Here is a 16,998-nt window from a genome sequence, read left to right on the forward strand (position 1 = left end):
AGGAATGCCCACTAGATGAGTTTGGCTGGGGCAGAGGGTTCCCATGGTGGGCGTCACGGGAGGCAAGCCTCCAGAGAGATGTTGCTGCCAGAACACGATCACCGAAGGCTGAATTTTACCCCGGGACCAATTAGGACCCAACAAAGTTTCTTGAGCTGCAGTTACTGAATTATGTCCCTGCCACCCAAATAGTTTTTTAAAATCAACTTTGAGCCTTGGAGGGCATTCTCAAAAACAGCTGTGCTTTCATTTCTCAACTGCATATCAGATGACATAGGTCAGAGCATGTTCGGTCAAGTCCAGCCCTGTGGGGAAAGGTTAGTGGAGGCCAAGGCCAGGACGGAGCCAGGCATCTTTTTGGGGGGTGCAGAGGGAAGAGATAAAAGGGAAATGGAGAGAGAACTCAGCACCTGGGCGAGTGCTGTCAGAACGTGCTGGGGAGCAAGGTAGTGTTCTTCAGGAATGGGGGTGTTCAAACGTTTTGTAGCCTGGGAAACTTCATAAAAGTCTTGCGCAGAATACCACAGCACCCCTGACCTCACTTCAGAGAGTAGAGCTGGAGAGCAGCCAATGCGACCGTCGTGCTCGAAGTGTGGTCCCTGGACTACAGCAGCATCTGCCTGACCTGCGTACTCACTAGAAATGGCATCCTCAGGCCCCACCACAGATCTACAAATCGGAGTCAGAAACTCTGGGCTGGGGTCCAGCAATCTGTGCTTTAGCCAGGCCTCCCGATGAAGGGGACGTATGCAAGTAGGAGGACCACCAGGGTCTGATCCCACACCCCTCCCCACACACAGGCTCCACCCCCAGAGACATCCTCCTGCAGCCTCAGAGCCCTCCAACCTTCCACCCCGTCCACAACCACCACATTAGACGTATGAGAGGTCAGGGCCAAAAGAGGCCTCAAAGATCACCTGGTCAGGCCCCTGACTTAAAATGTAAGAAAACGGAGGGTCAGAGACGGCCAATGCCTTGCCCAGAATCACCCAGTAGGTTGGTGGCAGTGACAGGACAGACCCCACAGGTCACTCCGTCCTGCCCCGGTGTCCTCACTTAGAGGACGTTCTCAGGATATGGCCAAAATTACCTGTGCCCACGAAATTCAGGGATGCCAAACCCCACTGGGTCCCAGGACCCCTTCTGCCCCTCCCTCCTTCTCACTATCAGTGTCAAAAACAGAATAGCACAGAACCCATCATGCCCTGTGGGAGCTGTGGGAGGGTGCTGGACCCAGGACTAAAAGCAGAGACGAGAGGTTGCAGGGCGGGGGGCAGGACCTGAGAGCATCTGTGACATGGGGCGGGGGTGTGTGCAGGGGCTCTGGAGCAGACCTGCTGATTCAAACCCCATGTCTGCCACTTCCTGGTTGCATGACCCAGGACAAGTGCTGTAGCCTCTCTGTGCTCAGTTTCCCCACCGTTAACATGAGGATGCTAATGGTCCCTGCCTCACTGGGTTGTGCTGAGAATGAAGGATGGTTAAAATCAGACTGTCCTATATAAAAGAGGATGTATATGTGTGTATAGCTGAGTCACTCTGCTGTACAGCAGAAATTAACACAACATTGTAAATCAACTCTACTGCAATAAAAAATAAATTAAAAAAAATAAGACTATTCTGAGAACAGCACGTGGGACCCGGTCACAGCACAGCATCTGTCGTCCCCATGATGAGTTAAGGTTCCCTAGAAGATTCCCTCAGCAGCTGCTCCACTGAAGGCAAAGCCAAGGCCCACAGAGGCGTGGGAGCCATGAGAACAAGGTGCCCGGCACTCCGGGCAGGTGCATGCACTGTCCCCAAGCTGGGTTCTGCGGTAGGTGTGCGAGATATGCTGGTAGAAATCAGCCCCTCCTATTCGGCAGGTCTCTATGGAGTCCCTGTGAAGTGCTGGCTACAGGATAAAACACAGTCCCTGCCTCTGACACAGCGCACAAAGAGAAAACAAAAACATCCAGGAGCCTGACGCCACCCAGGGCGTGTGGGTGCAGCTCCAGGGAGCCTCCCCTGGGCTAAGATGATGGCTGAGCCACCCTCTCTGGCCAGCGACCCACCCGGGCAGGTGAGGACTGGTACCTGGGAAGGTAACAGGGTGGAGCCTCAAGGCCAGGTGCCTGATCAGAGTCCAGGTAACAGGCAAGTCACCTGGGTGGGGACACAGCTTGTGGCCCAGGACCGGGGCGGTGGGGTGGGAAGCAGGGAAGAGTGACCAGTCACTTCCATGGAGACAGGACGTGACCCTGGATAATGACGCCTGCACGAGGGCCAGGGACGGATAAGGTTGCTCCTCCTCCACCATGGCTGCCCCAGGTCCCAGGGCGCTGCTCTGAACTGCAAAGAGGGAGGGTAGGCCTGTCTCAGTCGCAGCCAGGGCAGGGGCAGGCCCCCAGTGGGCTAGACAGAGGTTCTGCTGGCTGCTGGGAGAGGGAAGCCAGGCCCAGCCCTGGACCAGCACGTGCAGCTAGTCTTCGCTTGCCCACCCGGGTGCTCACCCCCCCATCACCTGGCAGAGGAAGGCTGACCGCCTCCCCCCCCCACCAAGTCACCCTCTGACGGAACTTTGTCCCAGGAACTTGGCCTGGGGGACCCAGGGAATCTGGCTGCACCTTCGGCACCCCAGCCCACCTCCCGCACAGCCTGGAGGTAGATTCCAGGTGGCAAAAGAGAGGGGCTTGACCTTACACGTCCTGTAACTATGGGCAGAACACAGATCCATCTGTCTGGCTGGTTGATGTTTTCCCAGCTCTCACCAAAGGGGCTGGCCCAATAGAGGCTCTCAAATAAACATGCTGAATAAATGCAGAAATAGGGAAATGAGCGAGTGCCTTGAAGAGACTCGGTGACATCTTCTGGAACCTGGAACCCGCTGTTCCTTGGGTTTCTCCCTCCCCGTCTCACTGTCCCCTCCTCCGGGCTGCCCAGGGTCACCTTCCCCATAAGCCACCAGCCCCCAAATCTTTGTCTCTTACAATTGGAAAGTGACAAGAGACGAAACACAATTGTCCTCTCTTGCCTTCAATATGCTGCATCTGCTAAGGTACCACGGGGCCTCTGTGGACCAGCAGCAGGACGGTGAGTCAAGGTCACGGCCGGCCAGGACCACACCCTGACAACCAGCTCTACTGTTTCCAATCAGATGAACTCGAAAGCAGGTAAATCTAGAATTTTTAAATCTCTCCTCCTCAGGGAAGCCCTATTTTCATATCTATACATTTTTCTTTCAATTTCCCATTAGATAACATTTTCTAAAATTCTGCCCCTACTTCTCTTGAGACAGCCCTTCCAGCTGTAGATGTCTTGGCTAATAATACTGGCCACCCCGACTCGACTCTAAACTCCAAGAGCGGGGGAGGGACTATGGTCTTTTATTTTTGCAGCGTCGTGTCCCAAGGCTTAGCACCATCCCTAGCACATGGCTGGAGCCAAGAGCTGGGACAGAAGAGGGTTGACCCCTCCTCTCCCTGTCCTGCAGAGAGAAGGACCCAGCCAGCCCAGCTAGTGCCCCTGGCCGTCCTTCCCCAATAGTCCAGATGCTGGGACAGGCCTGGACAGGCAGTGAGGCGGGCAGCCAGATGCAGCTCAGCATCCATGGTGGGAGGAACACACCGCCAGCTTCAGGCCCCCGTTAGCAGTCTGTTACGCACTTGGAAGACAATCCTTTGAAAACAAATGGAATACAAGGCCTCCCCTTCAACTCCTGCCCTAGGGACAGAAGCCGAGGGCCCCCAGAAGACACAGGGCCCTCCCACGGAGAAGGGAACATTTCAGCCATAGGCCACATGCCCTAGGAGCCAGGCACTTCTTTCCATGCCCTCCCCTTCACTGCCAGGGGCTTCGAGGGGCCCTAGCTCCCTCCAAGGGCCTCAAAGACAAGGTTTCTGCCAAGGGTATAGAACTACACCCCTCCTCCATGCCCCTCCCCCCTCCCCATCTATCATGTTATTTCCCACTTGGTGTCTTATAGCCACACTTGTTAAAATGACTGCCACTTAAGAGGTGGCAAGAAGTCAGAAATGCAATCTGGAGCAAAGCTGATATTAAATAACTTCCTGAGCCTGGCACGTCTGCCAAGGCCCCCTCCTGGATCTCAGGTGGATCATAAGGAAGCTACAGAAGATAAGGAGCCAGAGGCACCCCAATTCCAGCCCCAGAGCCACGCCTCTGCTGGGGGAAGGCCCCTCCCTTCTCTGGGCTGGAGTTTCTGCACCAGTAGAGCCTAAAGTAATTCCTTCCTATGTGATTCCACACCCCCAAACACACACACACACACACACACACGCACGCACACACGCACGCACACACTGAGTAAAGGATATGAAATGACGTCTGACACTCAAATCTACGCTGGAAGAGCCCTTCCTGTCAACCAGCCCTCCCCTCCCCTTGCCGTTTTCCAGATAAACACACTGAGCCTCAGAGATCTTGAGTCTCATGGCTGAGGCCAACCAGATAGGCTGGGGATTAAAGAATCTCAAGAAGAGTAATACCCAAGGAAAATACCAGAAAGGGTCTGGCTGTTAGATGCCGGGATTGGTTGGCTACAATGAAGTCAGTCAGGTGCACAGGTGTGTTCTGCAGCTGTGGCCTCATGCCATTGGCCCAGCAACAAACACTCCCAATGGCCATCATCACACTCGTGTCCTCAGAGAATCATCTCTAGCTGCTCACACTTGAAGGGGAGAGAAATTCATCTGACGGATCCTCTGAAGCCTGACGCTGAGTCAGTCTCATCTGCCTCAGCAATGCCCACCATGGCCACCCCACCAGATCAGAATACACTGCTGTTCTCCATTCTGGCCACTTGGTGTCACTGCTGTCCCCAATGAACTAGAAGCACAGCGGGATCCTTGGGAAGTAAAATGATCCTACCAGGCCAACAGGATCCCATACATACCCCCTGCACTGTGTCCTAATTCCATCCTTCCTCCAGAAAGAGACAGATGGTCCATCATGGAGTATCCATCCATGATGTTCCAGACACTTTCCACACATCATATAAACTAATCATCACAGCAACACCTCCCAACACCTGACTTTGCAGGTGAAGAAAATGAGACCCTGAGAAATTAAGCAATTTACTCAAAGTTCAAAAAAAACAAGGAGGAGGGCAAGAATTGGAACCTGAGTTTGACGTCAAATTCCATGACCTTTTCACAACATACTTTAGCCTCCCTTGAGTTATCAGACTCTGTGCTATGGGTTCTGGTTAAATCGGGTTGGTTTGCCATGACCCTGGGAGGTGCTGGGAGAAAACCACGTGCAGCTTTGTTCAAAGGCACAATCATAATAGGGCAGGATAAATAGCACCTCCCTTCCTGCAGAAATCATGGTCTAGTGCCCTCTTGTGGCTGATCACAGAACTGGAATGAATGCGCATGGGAGGCTCTTCAAGGTGGACTGGAGGGACTGAGCAGTCACCCCCTTCCCACTGGACTCATCCATTCTTTCTCCCAGGGCTGGTCCTGGAGCCCCATCTGTAGCTGACAGCCCTAGTCAATTACAATAGCCAGAAGAGAATCATCCAGTGAGTGGGAAGCTACATAGAGCAAGAACAGCAGTAAAACCACATGGAGCAACACCTGCAAGGGGCTGGGTGCTCCTGAGTTACCCTGCATGCAGGTTCCTGGCATCCCAACTCCCAAGGCTGGGGAGTGGGGGATGCGGGCAGCAGGAAGGCTCTGCCTTGACACTGCCACTTGGTTTCCCAGCTGAGGCTATCAGTAGCAACCATTACAATCTCCCTGTTCTTGGGCAGACATGTGCCTCAGCCACTTTGTCACCTTTTCCAAATACACACCATGTTAGTCCTTCTGTTGCCTCCCTGAGCTCTGGCCCTAGGGGAGGTCCTAGCTCCCCTCTCATCCCACTCTTCAAGGACCCAGAAACACCCCTGCCCTTCACCTCTGAGAGACTCCTATTGTACCATTTGCCAGTTTGGCCTCTGTGCACCCATCATATGCCAGGCACTTACTATAATCTCATTTAATCCTCACAACTACTCTAGGAAGACGGATCTAGTTAGCCCAGTTTTTCAGATGAAGAGACAGAAGCTCAGAGAGGTTAAGTAACTTGCCTAAGCTCACACAGGGGCAGAGCCAGGATTTAAACTGAAGGTTATCTGGCCAAAGAAGTCACTATTCTTCCTATGACACTGGGTTGCCTTTGAGGCAAAAGAACCATTAAAAGTCTTGGGGCCCAGGAATAGTTCTAATGGAAGACCTTGGTTTAAAAGATTAATCTGTCAAGATGTGGAGGATGAGCTGGTAGTAGGAGAGGCTGGACTTGGGAAGAACAGATGAGGGTCATAAAAAGTAACCACACCTGTGGGAATGATGTTCTGGAGAGTGGTAATGAGAAGAGGAAGAAAACGAGAGGGAGAGACAAGCATTAAGACTTTTACACACACAGACTGGAGTGCACGTTCTCATCAAAATCTTAAAATAACCCAGTATTATCAGTATTATTTCTGATGAGGAAATGGAAATCAAAAGTATCCAGCCCAGGGTCACACAGCTGGGAAGAGGCAGAGTTGTGAACTCAAGCTTCATTTAGCAGGTGCCATCCATTAGCAACGTTGTCTACGCAAATGATCTCCAGCCTAGTTGGACGGCCATAAATGTTAGGTTCATCCCTGTTCTTCAGGGATCAGCCTCAAAAAAGTATCAGAAATAAGTAGGTGGGAAAAGACTGACCACAATAGAGAGGGTCCCACCTGCAGCCCTGGGCCCAGCAGCCATGGGATGGCCCTCAGGGCAGAGCTGCAGGCCCCAGATCTGAGAGCTCAGGACCCACTAAAAAAGAGGGAGATCCCGTCTCCAAAACAAATAGCTGTGTTAGTGGGACAAGGCCCCTTCATGAACCAACTAGTGCAAAGAACAAGACAGCACCTGCTCAAATACGAGACAGCTTGGAACAGCCAGAGAAGAGCTCAAAGCATGCACAGAAAGGAAACAGTCAAAACTAGCCAGTCCAGGCAGGGCCCAGGACCCTGGTTTGCACGGCACTTTGATACTCATCAATTTAGATGGGTGTCTCTGAGAACAGAGGTGGTCTAGAGAGGTTGAGAGACAGCACCAAGCTCTCATGTCTGGTAAATATCAGGACCCCGTGCTTCCTGAGCAGCTACTTGGTGTCTAAGTAATTACCAAGCTTGGCATGGCCTGGGGTAGGGGGCAGCAGGGAGAGAGAGGGGAGAGATGCCTCCACACTTGGACCGGCATATCAAATGGCCTGAGGGAGATCATAAAGCTCCCCTGGCACTAACTCTGCAGTGTAGCTGTCTGTCAACTTCTCTGTGTCCCCATCAAGACTTATCTTCCTGGGCAGGAACGATGTCCCGTTCATTCATCTCCATGACCCTCGTGCAGATGCACTGACCCCTCCTGCTGCTGCTGAGACAAACTTGGTGGGAAGGAGAGCACTCCAGCCCACTTCTGGTCACCCAGGGCACTCTCCCAGCTGCCTCCTGGGAAGCTCAGGTGCAGGAGACTCACATGTCTGGGCTGCAGACATGATGGAGGCAGGACCCCATGATGAGGGCTGCGAGAGGCCCAGCCTAGGGGAGAGCTGACCTCCCTGCTCAGCCCTGGCTCAAAAAAGGCTCTGAAAGCCAGGTCAGCCAGTGCACATCTCACCACACTGGAGCCGCATCCCCAGCTCCCAGGAAAGGCAGCCACTACCAGTCTCGGTCAGTCTCGTGCGCAGCACTGCCCTCTGGTGGTCACCAGGAGTCTAGACGCAGACGATCTTTGTAGGCAGGAAGCCAAAGGCTTCAGGGCTTGTTTACGGGAGACCTGAGTCGTGATGTGCGTGGAACACAGAAGAGATGTAATTGTGGGTGCGCAAAGACGCCTCCAGATGCGTGCACACAGCCCACTTTACCGCGGGAAGCAGCCCGGATTAGGACTGCGCATCTAAGATTGCTCCTTCTCTGTTTGCAGGAGGCTAAGGGCTCCTTTCCCTGCCTCTGGAAGAGCCCAGATCCCTCAGCCCCAGAGCAGAGGCCTGCAGAGGGCGGGAGGATGAGAGCCACACCAGCTGGGGAGGCGGCCTCGGAGGCGTTCTGGTCCCACTGTGCCAGGAACTCGCTGGGTGATTGAGTCAAGTCCATTCACCTCTCTGGAGCCTTGGGTTCCTTCTCTGTAAAACTGGGTTTGGCCCCAATTATTTCTGAGCCCCTTTCCAGGTCAGATGATTTATGGTTCAAAGTCTTGATCTTTTTCCTAACTCAAAAACACTCTCAGACGTCTAGAAATGTAAATAAGCAACATGGTACCCTACCGCTTGAGGAGCCCATCGAGTATGTGATCACCCTGATCTGACAGTGACCCTGAGAGGGAGATAAACTCCAGTTCCCAGAGGTGACCCCAAATCCCAGAAGGGGAAACCAAGGCCAGAGAGGCTGTAGGATGTGGTGAACTCTTCCAGCCAAGAAGCAGCAAAATGAGGTGTTTCCACAAATTCCTGCCCTGCAATCGTAGCACTTTGCTGGGTACCCCAGCTCTCTCTGCAGGGACAGCAGTAGCCATCCCCCATGCTCATCCCTATGGAGAGACAGACGGAGGTTCCCTGAGCAAGGGGGGAAGAGAGATGGAGCAAAGAGGAAGGGTAGAGAGGAGTAAAGGCTGTTCAATTGAGAAGGGAAGAGAAGGGCCAGGAAGAACTAGAATCCACCCTCCAGGAAAGACGCTCTAAATATCCGCTTCCAGCTCTAGGTGGACACATCAGACATCCCCCTTCTGCTCTACATCCAGTGGCAGCCTTGGAACTCCAAAACTCGAGCTGGGAGAAGCCAACCTGCCCTCTGTTCTCCCATCCAGGCTCTCTCTGGCCATGGGCAATTGGGGACACAGTCCTGCTGACCGTGTCTCAGCCCAGAGTGGAGCTGGCTGGGGGCCCAGCCGCCAGCTTCCTGAATACTCGTCAGCCTCAGCTGGCACCTGGTCTCCTGGGGGAGCTGACCTGACCTCAGAAACCAGGATGCTATGGGGTGGTCAACGAGGCCTGGGGAGAGGGCTTGGTTGGGACGAGCCTCATGGGAGGCCTCCCCATCATTAGAGCCTGGCTTTGACAGTGCAGGCCAGGGCTGCTTGGCCAACACCAGACCCACGACTGTCTCACATCTGCCTTCCTCTCCAACCCCAGCCAGGGGAATTCTCAGCTAGGGAACTAGAATGTTATAAAATAAGGGATCCTCCTAGACCTTCATGTCTACCCTTTTATTTTATTATTAATTTATCTTGATGGTCATAGATTCGTGAATGTGTATGTATAGCAGTATATATCCACATGCATAAGAATATAGTGAAAGAGTATAGGCAATGGAGCTTAACATTAAATGTCAGACTCCTCTGATTGGCTTCGTGAAATGAAGCAAGTCACATTCCATCTCTGGACTCATTTTCCCCGTCTGTAAAATGGGACGAATAATAGTACTTATCTCCTAGGGTTGGTGTGAGGCCGTAATGGGTCATATTACCTCCAAAGTGCTTGGAACAGTGTCTGGAACATAGTAAGTGCTCAGTAAACGCTAGCTGCCATGAGTTATCATGTATCGACAGCTTTCTCTTTACCCGGCATGACACAGGCCACTGACCCTCAGAATGCTGCTAAAAGGTACTTATTATTATCCTCACCTCACAGAGAAGGCAGCTGAGGCCCAGAGGAGGGAAGAGGTTTGTCCAAAGCTAGGAAAAGGCCAGGTCTGGAGGAGCTGCTGGGGACAGGTTCTTCTCCCTGCTGGATGATTCTGTCTGGGGACAGAATCCTGAATCTTCCCCCACCCAGACGGGGGACACTTACGATGGGACAAGCCAGATGGGGGAACAGGGGCAGAAGTGAAGTTAGAAAGGACAGGCTCCAAACTGGCTGCACCCATAGATCCCTGAGCCCTGTGTGTAAACAGAGCTCAGCAGAGCCCTCGCCAAGAGCAGTTTTAATTGGCATGGGCTGCAGGCTGCGAAGAGCCCTGGGGCTGCCAGCCTTGCATAGTTGCTGCCTCTGGGGACCCCAGATTTGGAATCACTGCCCCAGAGGAAGACACAGTCGTGGGCGAGGCTCTGGCTTTGACAGAGTGCCCAGAAAGGGTGCCAGAGCCGAGTAGGAGAAGGCGGTGCTGCCATCTAGGCAGGGACGTCCTCCAGCAGCCCGAGGACCCCTAAGTCCCCGCCTCTCTCTGTGCCTCTCCTGGGACCCTCGCAGGTAAGATGAGGGAGGAGCTGACTGCAGGGGTCCCTTCCAGCTCTGAATTCCAGGGAGCCCTGCCCTCAGGGGTGGTAGGCAGAAATCTGAGGATCCTCATGGGAGTTCCACGGGGCACTGAGAATCTGGAGTCTTCATTCCTGATGGTCTGATGTCCAGTCCATCAAAGAGGAGCTGCCAGCATGCCCGGCCCCCAGGAGTGTTTAGGTTTCCCAAAGTGGAGGCCAGCAAGGCTCAGGGGATGACAGACGACTTGAGCTGAGGGCTCAGTTGCTCATCGATAGATCTGGGGGACCGAGTCCAGCCTCCACTCAGGCCACGCTTAGACCCAACCGCCAGGCCACTCAGCTGCCCTCCACAAGGCCCTCATGGATGGGCCGCTCCCATAGCGCTGCCCCTTGGGAGAGACGGAACTTTCTGGATGAAGATAGTCTGCTTCTCTGTTCCCAACAGCCAGAGGGTATCCAGCTACAGGGTTACCACCGGGGAGAGAATGGAGCCCAGGACACCAGAGCGGCCATGAAGGGAGCATCAGAGGAGGGGCCTCAAGACCCTTCTGGATCTTTCCTTTTGTGAGACATTCAACCACTGGGATTCAAGTTCTGTTCTTTATTTTGTTTGTTTTGTTAATCAGGACAATGGGGCTAATAATCCCTGCTTAGGTACTTCAAGTAGCTGTGGCAAAAATAAACACAACAGGGACTTCCCTGGTGGCGCAGTCGTTAAGAATCCGCCTGCCAATGCAGGGGTCACAGGTTCGGGAAGATCCCACATGCCGCGGAGCAACTAAGCCCGTGTGACACAACTACTGAGCCTGCACTCTAGAGCCTGCGAGCCACAACTACTGAGCACATGTGCCTAGAGCCCGTGCTCCGTGACAAAGAGAAGCCACCGCAACAAGAAGCCCGCACACTGCAACAAAGAGCAGCCCCGCTCGCTGCAACTAGAGAAAGCCTGTGCAGAGCAATGAAAATCCAATGCAGCCAAAAATTAATTAATTAATCAATTAATTAAAAAAATAATAAACACAACAACTGTGAACTGGAGAGCAGGAAGAAATGAATTTGGTGGGGGGAGGGATTCATGGAGGTGAAGGATGTGCTACAAGGGACAAAGGGCAGGACCCAGAGGGCTACTAGGGACTGTCTTTTGAGAACTGGCCTGGCCCTGGGACTAGGGGTGCTTAGGAATCCTGATCCCCTCTGCCACCCAGCCTGCTCCCTCCTCACATGCCCCTGCCCCTACTCCCAATTCATCAACCCCTCCTGGGAACAGAGCCAAGAAGGAGAGCCAGGGGCTTCAGGACCACCCCTCCTACTGTCAACCCGGCTCCCTCTCAAGCCCAGTGCCTTCCAGCCACGACAACATTGGGCACCAAGCGTTTTTGATTATGCATGCTCTAGCAATAAAAATTCATCTCGTAACCCCCAAACACTCCTATTTATTAAATTATATGCTTATACTTCTTCGATTCATATATTAAATATTCCCTCTTCTCAACAAGAATAACTTGAAATAGAAGCTCTAACGTTTTCCTCTCACACCCAGCAGAGGCCCCTGCTCTGGCAATGAGCTGAAACTCTGCAGAAGGACATCTCCCTGCCTTGAGCTCACGGTACACGGCGGGCATGGGGGCGGGTGTCCAGCCTCTAATGGGAGGCTGCAGGCCTCGGTGCATTCTTGCTAGGGGTGGCACTTGGTTTGGACAGTGGACTCCAAACTGGGTGGCCCAGAGTCCCCTAGAGGTGGAAGGGGAAGGAACGAAGGGAAAATGGCCAGCGAGGGAGGGCCTGCTGTCTTCCTCTGGGTGGCATCACAAGGGTCAGCACCAAGCTCAGGGATGGTGCCCTTAGAAGTGGCCTAGCAGAGCCTCCTTGGGGATGTTCCCTGGGCCCCGGGATGGCATAGGTCTGAGCTGGATAGGACACTGCTCCATGGCCTCAATTCACAGTTGAATTTCCAGGCTCAGAAAGGCTACAGTCTTCTACCGTGGCTCACAGAGGATAAAGGGTAAATCTAGGTGTGGGACTCATGTGTCTCATCCCTTTCTCTAATCCTACCCTGCCAATGGCCAACTGGAGGCCCCAAAGGGAGGCTGGAGATGGTGTCTGTGATCCCAGTACAGTCCACTGAACGCAGCCCTCTACATGGGGACCCCAGCCCAGGCAGCAGCAGAGATGCCACAATACTGGCAAAGGCCAGCTCAAGGGAGGCCTTTGTCCAGCCCTACAGTCAGAGAGAAGGAGCCAGCCACCAGGGACAGGTAAGGCAAGGATGGAGAGCTGCCCAGGGGGGCGGGTGTCAGGCCCGTCCCTCTGCACAGCCATTCTTCCCACTTCCGCTTCACAGGAGAGTGGTCAGCCTCTTGCAGGATGCTGGGCTGACTCCCAGGCTGCAGGCTCAGCCCTCGATAGCCAGGCCAAGAACTCTCAGAGCTAGGGCCGGGCTGGGCTGGCTTTACCCAAACCCATCACATGCTCAGGTCCCCTGGAGCTGCAGAGCTGATGCCCTGGGCTTCGGGCTGTGCCTCAGAAGACTGACCTGGGCTGAGGATTCTGGCTCCAGGGAGGGTCCTCCAGGGAAGGCCTGGAATCCACCCACCAACAGCCTGGCCTCCACACAAAGTCTCAGGGCCTCTTCAGTCCAGGGTCCCCAGCTTTTATCCTGGAAGTACCTCTTTCCCCAGGGCTATAACCACTTCCCCTTCTAAATCTCACCTCAAAGGCCCCTCACATCTCTACCTCCCTCCCTCAGGCCTAGCCCCAATGTGGGGGGCTCCTGATTGAACCCTATGATGTTCTTGGGGCCTGGCTCACACCCCTGCCTGCAGCCCAGCTCTCACTGGTAATTGTCAAGGCTGGCTCTCCCCTTGACCCTTAGAAAGGCTAAGAATCAGGAAGTCAGTACAGCAGCCAAAGCCCCAAATGATCCCTTACCCAGCCAGGAGAGGGCCTGCAGGGAAGACAGGGGAAATCAAGGGACCAGAGTGCTGTAACACCAGGGACCCTGTGGTGGCTCGTGTGGAGACCCAGCTGGCAGCTCAGGGTCCCAGCCAAGAGCCCACGGTCTTCACAAGCCCAGGAACACCCAGCCCAGCGATGCCATCTTCTTCCCCTGGATTTTCTTTCTAGCAGTCCAAGGATGCGCTACTCCAACCCAACCCCAGGCAGGCCTGGCCTAGAGACGCCAGACGGCCCCCCTCCCAGCCACCACCCTTCTGCCTTTGTGACGTCAGAGCCTGGCTGGGTGCGGCCGCACAGGGACCCTTCTAGGTAAGGTTACTGTGTGTCAAGAGCTCCAACGGCAGAGGGATCGGCCTCCTGAACAGAAAGAAGCCAAGAGGGAGGGCACTTTGGGAGGGGCGGAGGTGAGACCCACACTTCTGCCCTGAGGCCTTGCAGCTGATTTCCTCCTGATACTGATGGGGCAGCCACCTACCCCATCAGAGGCGCCCTCCGATGGGGACACAGGAGCCACCACACATGCCACCCCTGAGAGGAAGGACCACAGGGAATCTCTGGTCCCTCTGAAAACTCAGGGGTGATCAGCTCAGGACCTGAGGGAGAGACCTCAGGAGTCCACAGCCCCGAGAACAGGAGGGTGGCTGGGTGGCGGTCACCCCAGGTTCCCTTAGCTAGGCCCCAGCCTCTTCCTCAGCCCCCAGAGTCTGCCCAAGCTGCACCCCCAGACATACACCAGCATCAAGAGCTTCAGGTTGATGGAAGGCTGGGGGACCCCTTGATCTCCAAATCTCTGATAGCATCAGAAATCAAAAGAACACATTCCTTTTCAGCAAAGCCCGGGCTTGGACTGAAACCCCACCTCCAGGTCCCACTAAAGGAAGCTCCCCCCACTACCTGGAGGGCTCCTCTCTGTCCTCAAGCCCCTGCTGCCAGCCCGCGTCCATGGGTAGCCCTGCAGAGTGGGGGACCTGGGTTTTGGGGTCCAACAGACAAAGGCCTAAGCCTGGCTCACTGCTAGGGCTATGTGCCCCCAGGAAAGTTACTTTACAGCCTGAGCCTCCATCATGAGGTAAGACAGGGATGGTGACACCTGCTTCCCAGGGCAAGCAGGGCTCCCCTCCTTCTCTGCTCTGCTTCCAGGCCAGAAGGCTAGGCCCTTCCCTAGTTCGGTCAATACCAGCCATAGATATAATAGGGCACTGGGGAGAAGATGGGATGAGGAAGGGTCATCCCACCCATGACCTCTGACCCTCCCCCACCTGCCACTCGGCACAGCTCCAGTGGGAATCCAGTTCCCTGGCTCTTAGGTGTTGGGGTGGATTCAAGGAAAGGAGTCCTGACTTCCTGGCAAAGTGTCTGAGTCCTGAAACAAGGATGGAGACACACACAGAGGGACTCCCAATCTACTCCCCAATTACCTGACCCAGCTGTCCCTCTGGGGTCCTTCAGTGGCAAAGGGGACAAGAAGCCACCCCATCCCCTCCCATCATTACCTTCCCAGCAGCCCCACCTTGGACTCTTTGCCTGGAAAGCGCAACCCAACTCTTCCTTACCAGACTGCTTCCCCTAGCTTTCTTTTCAGAGGGGGGACACCTCTGCGTGGCCATAAAGAGCCTACGTGATTGTGACCCTCCCCGCCTCCCACCGGCTTCCTACAGGGACACACATCCTTGGAACAGAGAACAAGCTGGTTGAGGCTCACCAGCTCCCAGAGACCCGCACTGGGCACCTGGGGCACCGTCTCTCCAACCCCTGGCCCACCCGATCCCCTGAAAATCCCTAGGTCCAGCTCCTGAGCTCCTGGACCCACTGCTAGGCTCCCCCCTCCCATCCCACACACACCCCTACCCCCACCCCTCAGTGCACGTCCAAGAAAGAGGTTCCCTGACAATCTCACTCCCACCCTCCTGGCTACATCCTTGGGGATGCTGGAATGCTGTGGCCTGCAGGTGGGAGAGGCTGCTTTGGGTCCATCCTGTTTCTCCTGCCCTCCCCTCCACCCCACCCTTGGCTGTTTATCTTGTCACCCCAGGCCAGCCAGGCTGAAGGTGGTGAGGGGGTGAACGGTCGAGCCAAGATATGGGTCAAGCTTGTCTCCTGGGCCAGGAGTCAGGGACACCTCCTGGGCTGCACACTTCCCTCAAACTGTTAGCTGCAAGAACACGAGCAGAGTCTCCATTAAGCCAAGAGGGTTGGTAGGCTTTGGAGAGAGCAGGACTGCAGTTACTCCAGGCTTTACAGCCCCATCGCACTGGGGCCGAGGTGAAGGGAGAGCTGATGTCTGGGAGGGCAGCACCCACGGCAGAATCCAGCCCCTCTTGAGTCTGCCCAAATGCCTGCCTCAGACCCCAGCCAGGACTTCAGTGCCAACCCTTTTCAGCATCCCACCCACTTCAGGGGTCTCCAAGGGGTGGGGACCTTGAGGGGAGACAGGTGAGAGCTACCCCCTGAACACTCCCAGTGCCATCCACACCCTTCTCTGGATGGCAGGATGGGATGGGGGTCACCTGGCTGAGGTCAGTGGAAGATAATCTGGACAGGCTCTCTCTCTCCGCCCATGCTTCTAACCCCCATCCCTGCCGAAGAAAAATAACCGGGGGGGTGGGGGTGGGTAGGGGGAAGAGCAGGCCACCACAGGTCTCACTCAGACAGGACAGAACCAAGCAAATGCTAGTCAGAGTTCAATTTTCCAAATAAAGGGATCTGCATGATCGTATAATAAGCCCCATCCCCAAATCACGCAAGCCTTCCCTCCTCCCTTCATCATCCTGACTCGGAATTACTGGAACAGTTATCAAAGCTCAAACAGGAACAGGATCTGTAGGCGCCCAGATGCAGATGAGGGTGGGAAAGGGCGGGGGGTGGGGGGTGTCTCGGAAATGCCCAAAATGGGGTTGGAGAGGGCGGGCGAGAAGGAAAGGGAAGAGGTAGGCGTCCATGACGGCCTCGACATGTCCAAAGTCTCCCTGCGAGCAGCCAACTCCCAACTTGTTTACTTGACAGCGTGTTTTGCTGTTTCCAAAAGGAAACAGTTAAACCTCTGGGCTGGATCGCGAGCAGTCCCTAACTGTCACCTTCCCTCCCGGTTAAGCGCTGCCGCCGCCCCCGCTGTCGCTGCCGGCGCCGCTGCCGGGGAATCGAACCTCGTCTACTTTATTCCACTTGAGCGTGGCCAAACTGTTGCTATTTACTGGGGGGCAAAGAACCCGATTCGCACCCTCGAATCAAGCGCAGCGCCTGGGGGCGGGGGCGGGAGCCGGGCCCCGCGTGCCCCGGCCGGCTGGGGTCCTCTCGCGGGAGAGGCACACACACGCATCGCCAGATCACGCCTCGCCAAGGCCGGAGTCACCTGGAATACGCAACCCGAGAGCATCTCCCGAGCCAGAGCGAGCCTGACGCGCGCCCGGCGAGTGGCGGGCGGCGGGCAGCGGGCAGCGGCGAGCTGGGGCGGGCGGAGGGCCAGCGAGCCTGACGCGCGCCCTGCGGGGCGGCGGGCGGGGGGGGGGGGGGCGCGGCTTACATGGAAGTGATATTCCTTGAGATGTCCGTGATGTTGATGCTGGCATTCCCATTGCTGTTCCCTGAATCCTGCCCTTCCAGGAGGGGGAAGAGATTCCCATCGTCCGGCCGCCGGCAATTGATCTCAGTCTTGCTGCAGACACAATTTGCAGGGCAAGCCAGCACGGAACCCACATAGTCCAGCCAGACGCTTCCCAGCAAGAAAATCCGCCAGAAACTACACTTGGCTGGGCAAAGAGAGACATCCATCTCCGATCGCTGCTTCTAAAAAAGAGGAGGAGGAGAGGAGAGGGGGGTGGGGTGGGGGGAGTGGGGA

The 16,998-nt window shown here is 55.1% G+C and overlaps 1 protein-coding gene across 4 annotated transcripts in view; it reads right to left on the reverse strand.

Moving 5' to 3' along the window:
- Positions 1-16,955, reverse strand: part of NTRK3 (neurotrophic receptor tyrosine kinase 3) — a 378,302-nt gene extending 361,347 nt beyond the window's left edge. For 2 of the 4 annotated variants that reach the window (XM_007446033.1, XM_007446036.1), the window contains exon 1: positions 16,684-16,931. In XM_007446033.1, the coding sequence (XP_007446095.1) occupies positions 16,684-16,931 (248 nt within the window). Of the gene's footprint in view, positions 1-16,683 lie in introns of all 4 variants that reach the window. The other 2 variants (XM_007446035.1, XM_007446034.1) reach the window with 2 other exon arrangements.
- Positions 16,956-16,998: the final 43 nt, after the last annotated feature.

This window comes from Lipotes vexillifer, unplaced genomic scaffold (genome assembly GCF_000442215.2).
Source record: "Lipotes vexillifer unplaced genomic scaffold, Lipotes_vexillifer_v1.1 scaffold495, whole genome shotgun sequence".
Taxonomy (NCBI): Eukaryota; Metazoa; Chordata; class Mammalia; order Artiodactyla; family Lipotidae; genus Lipotes; species Lipotes vexillifer.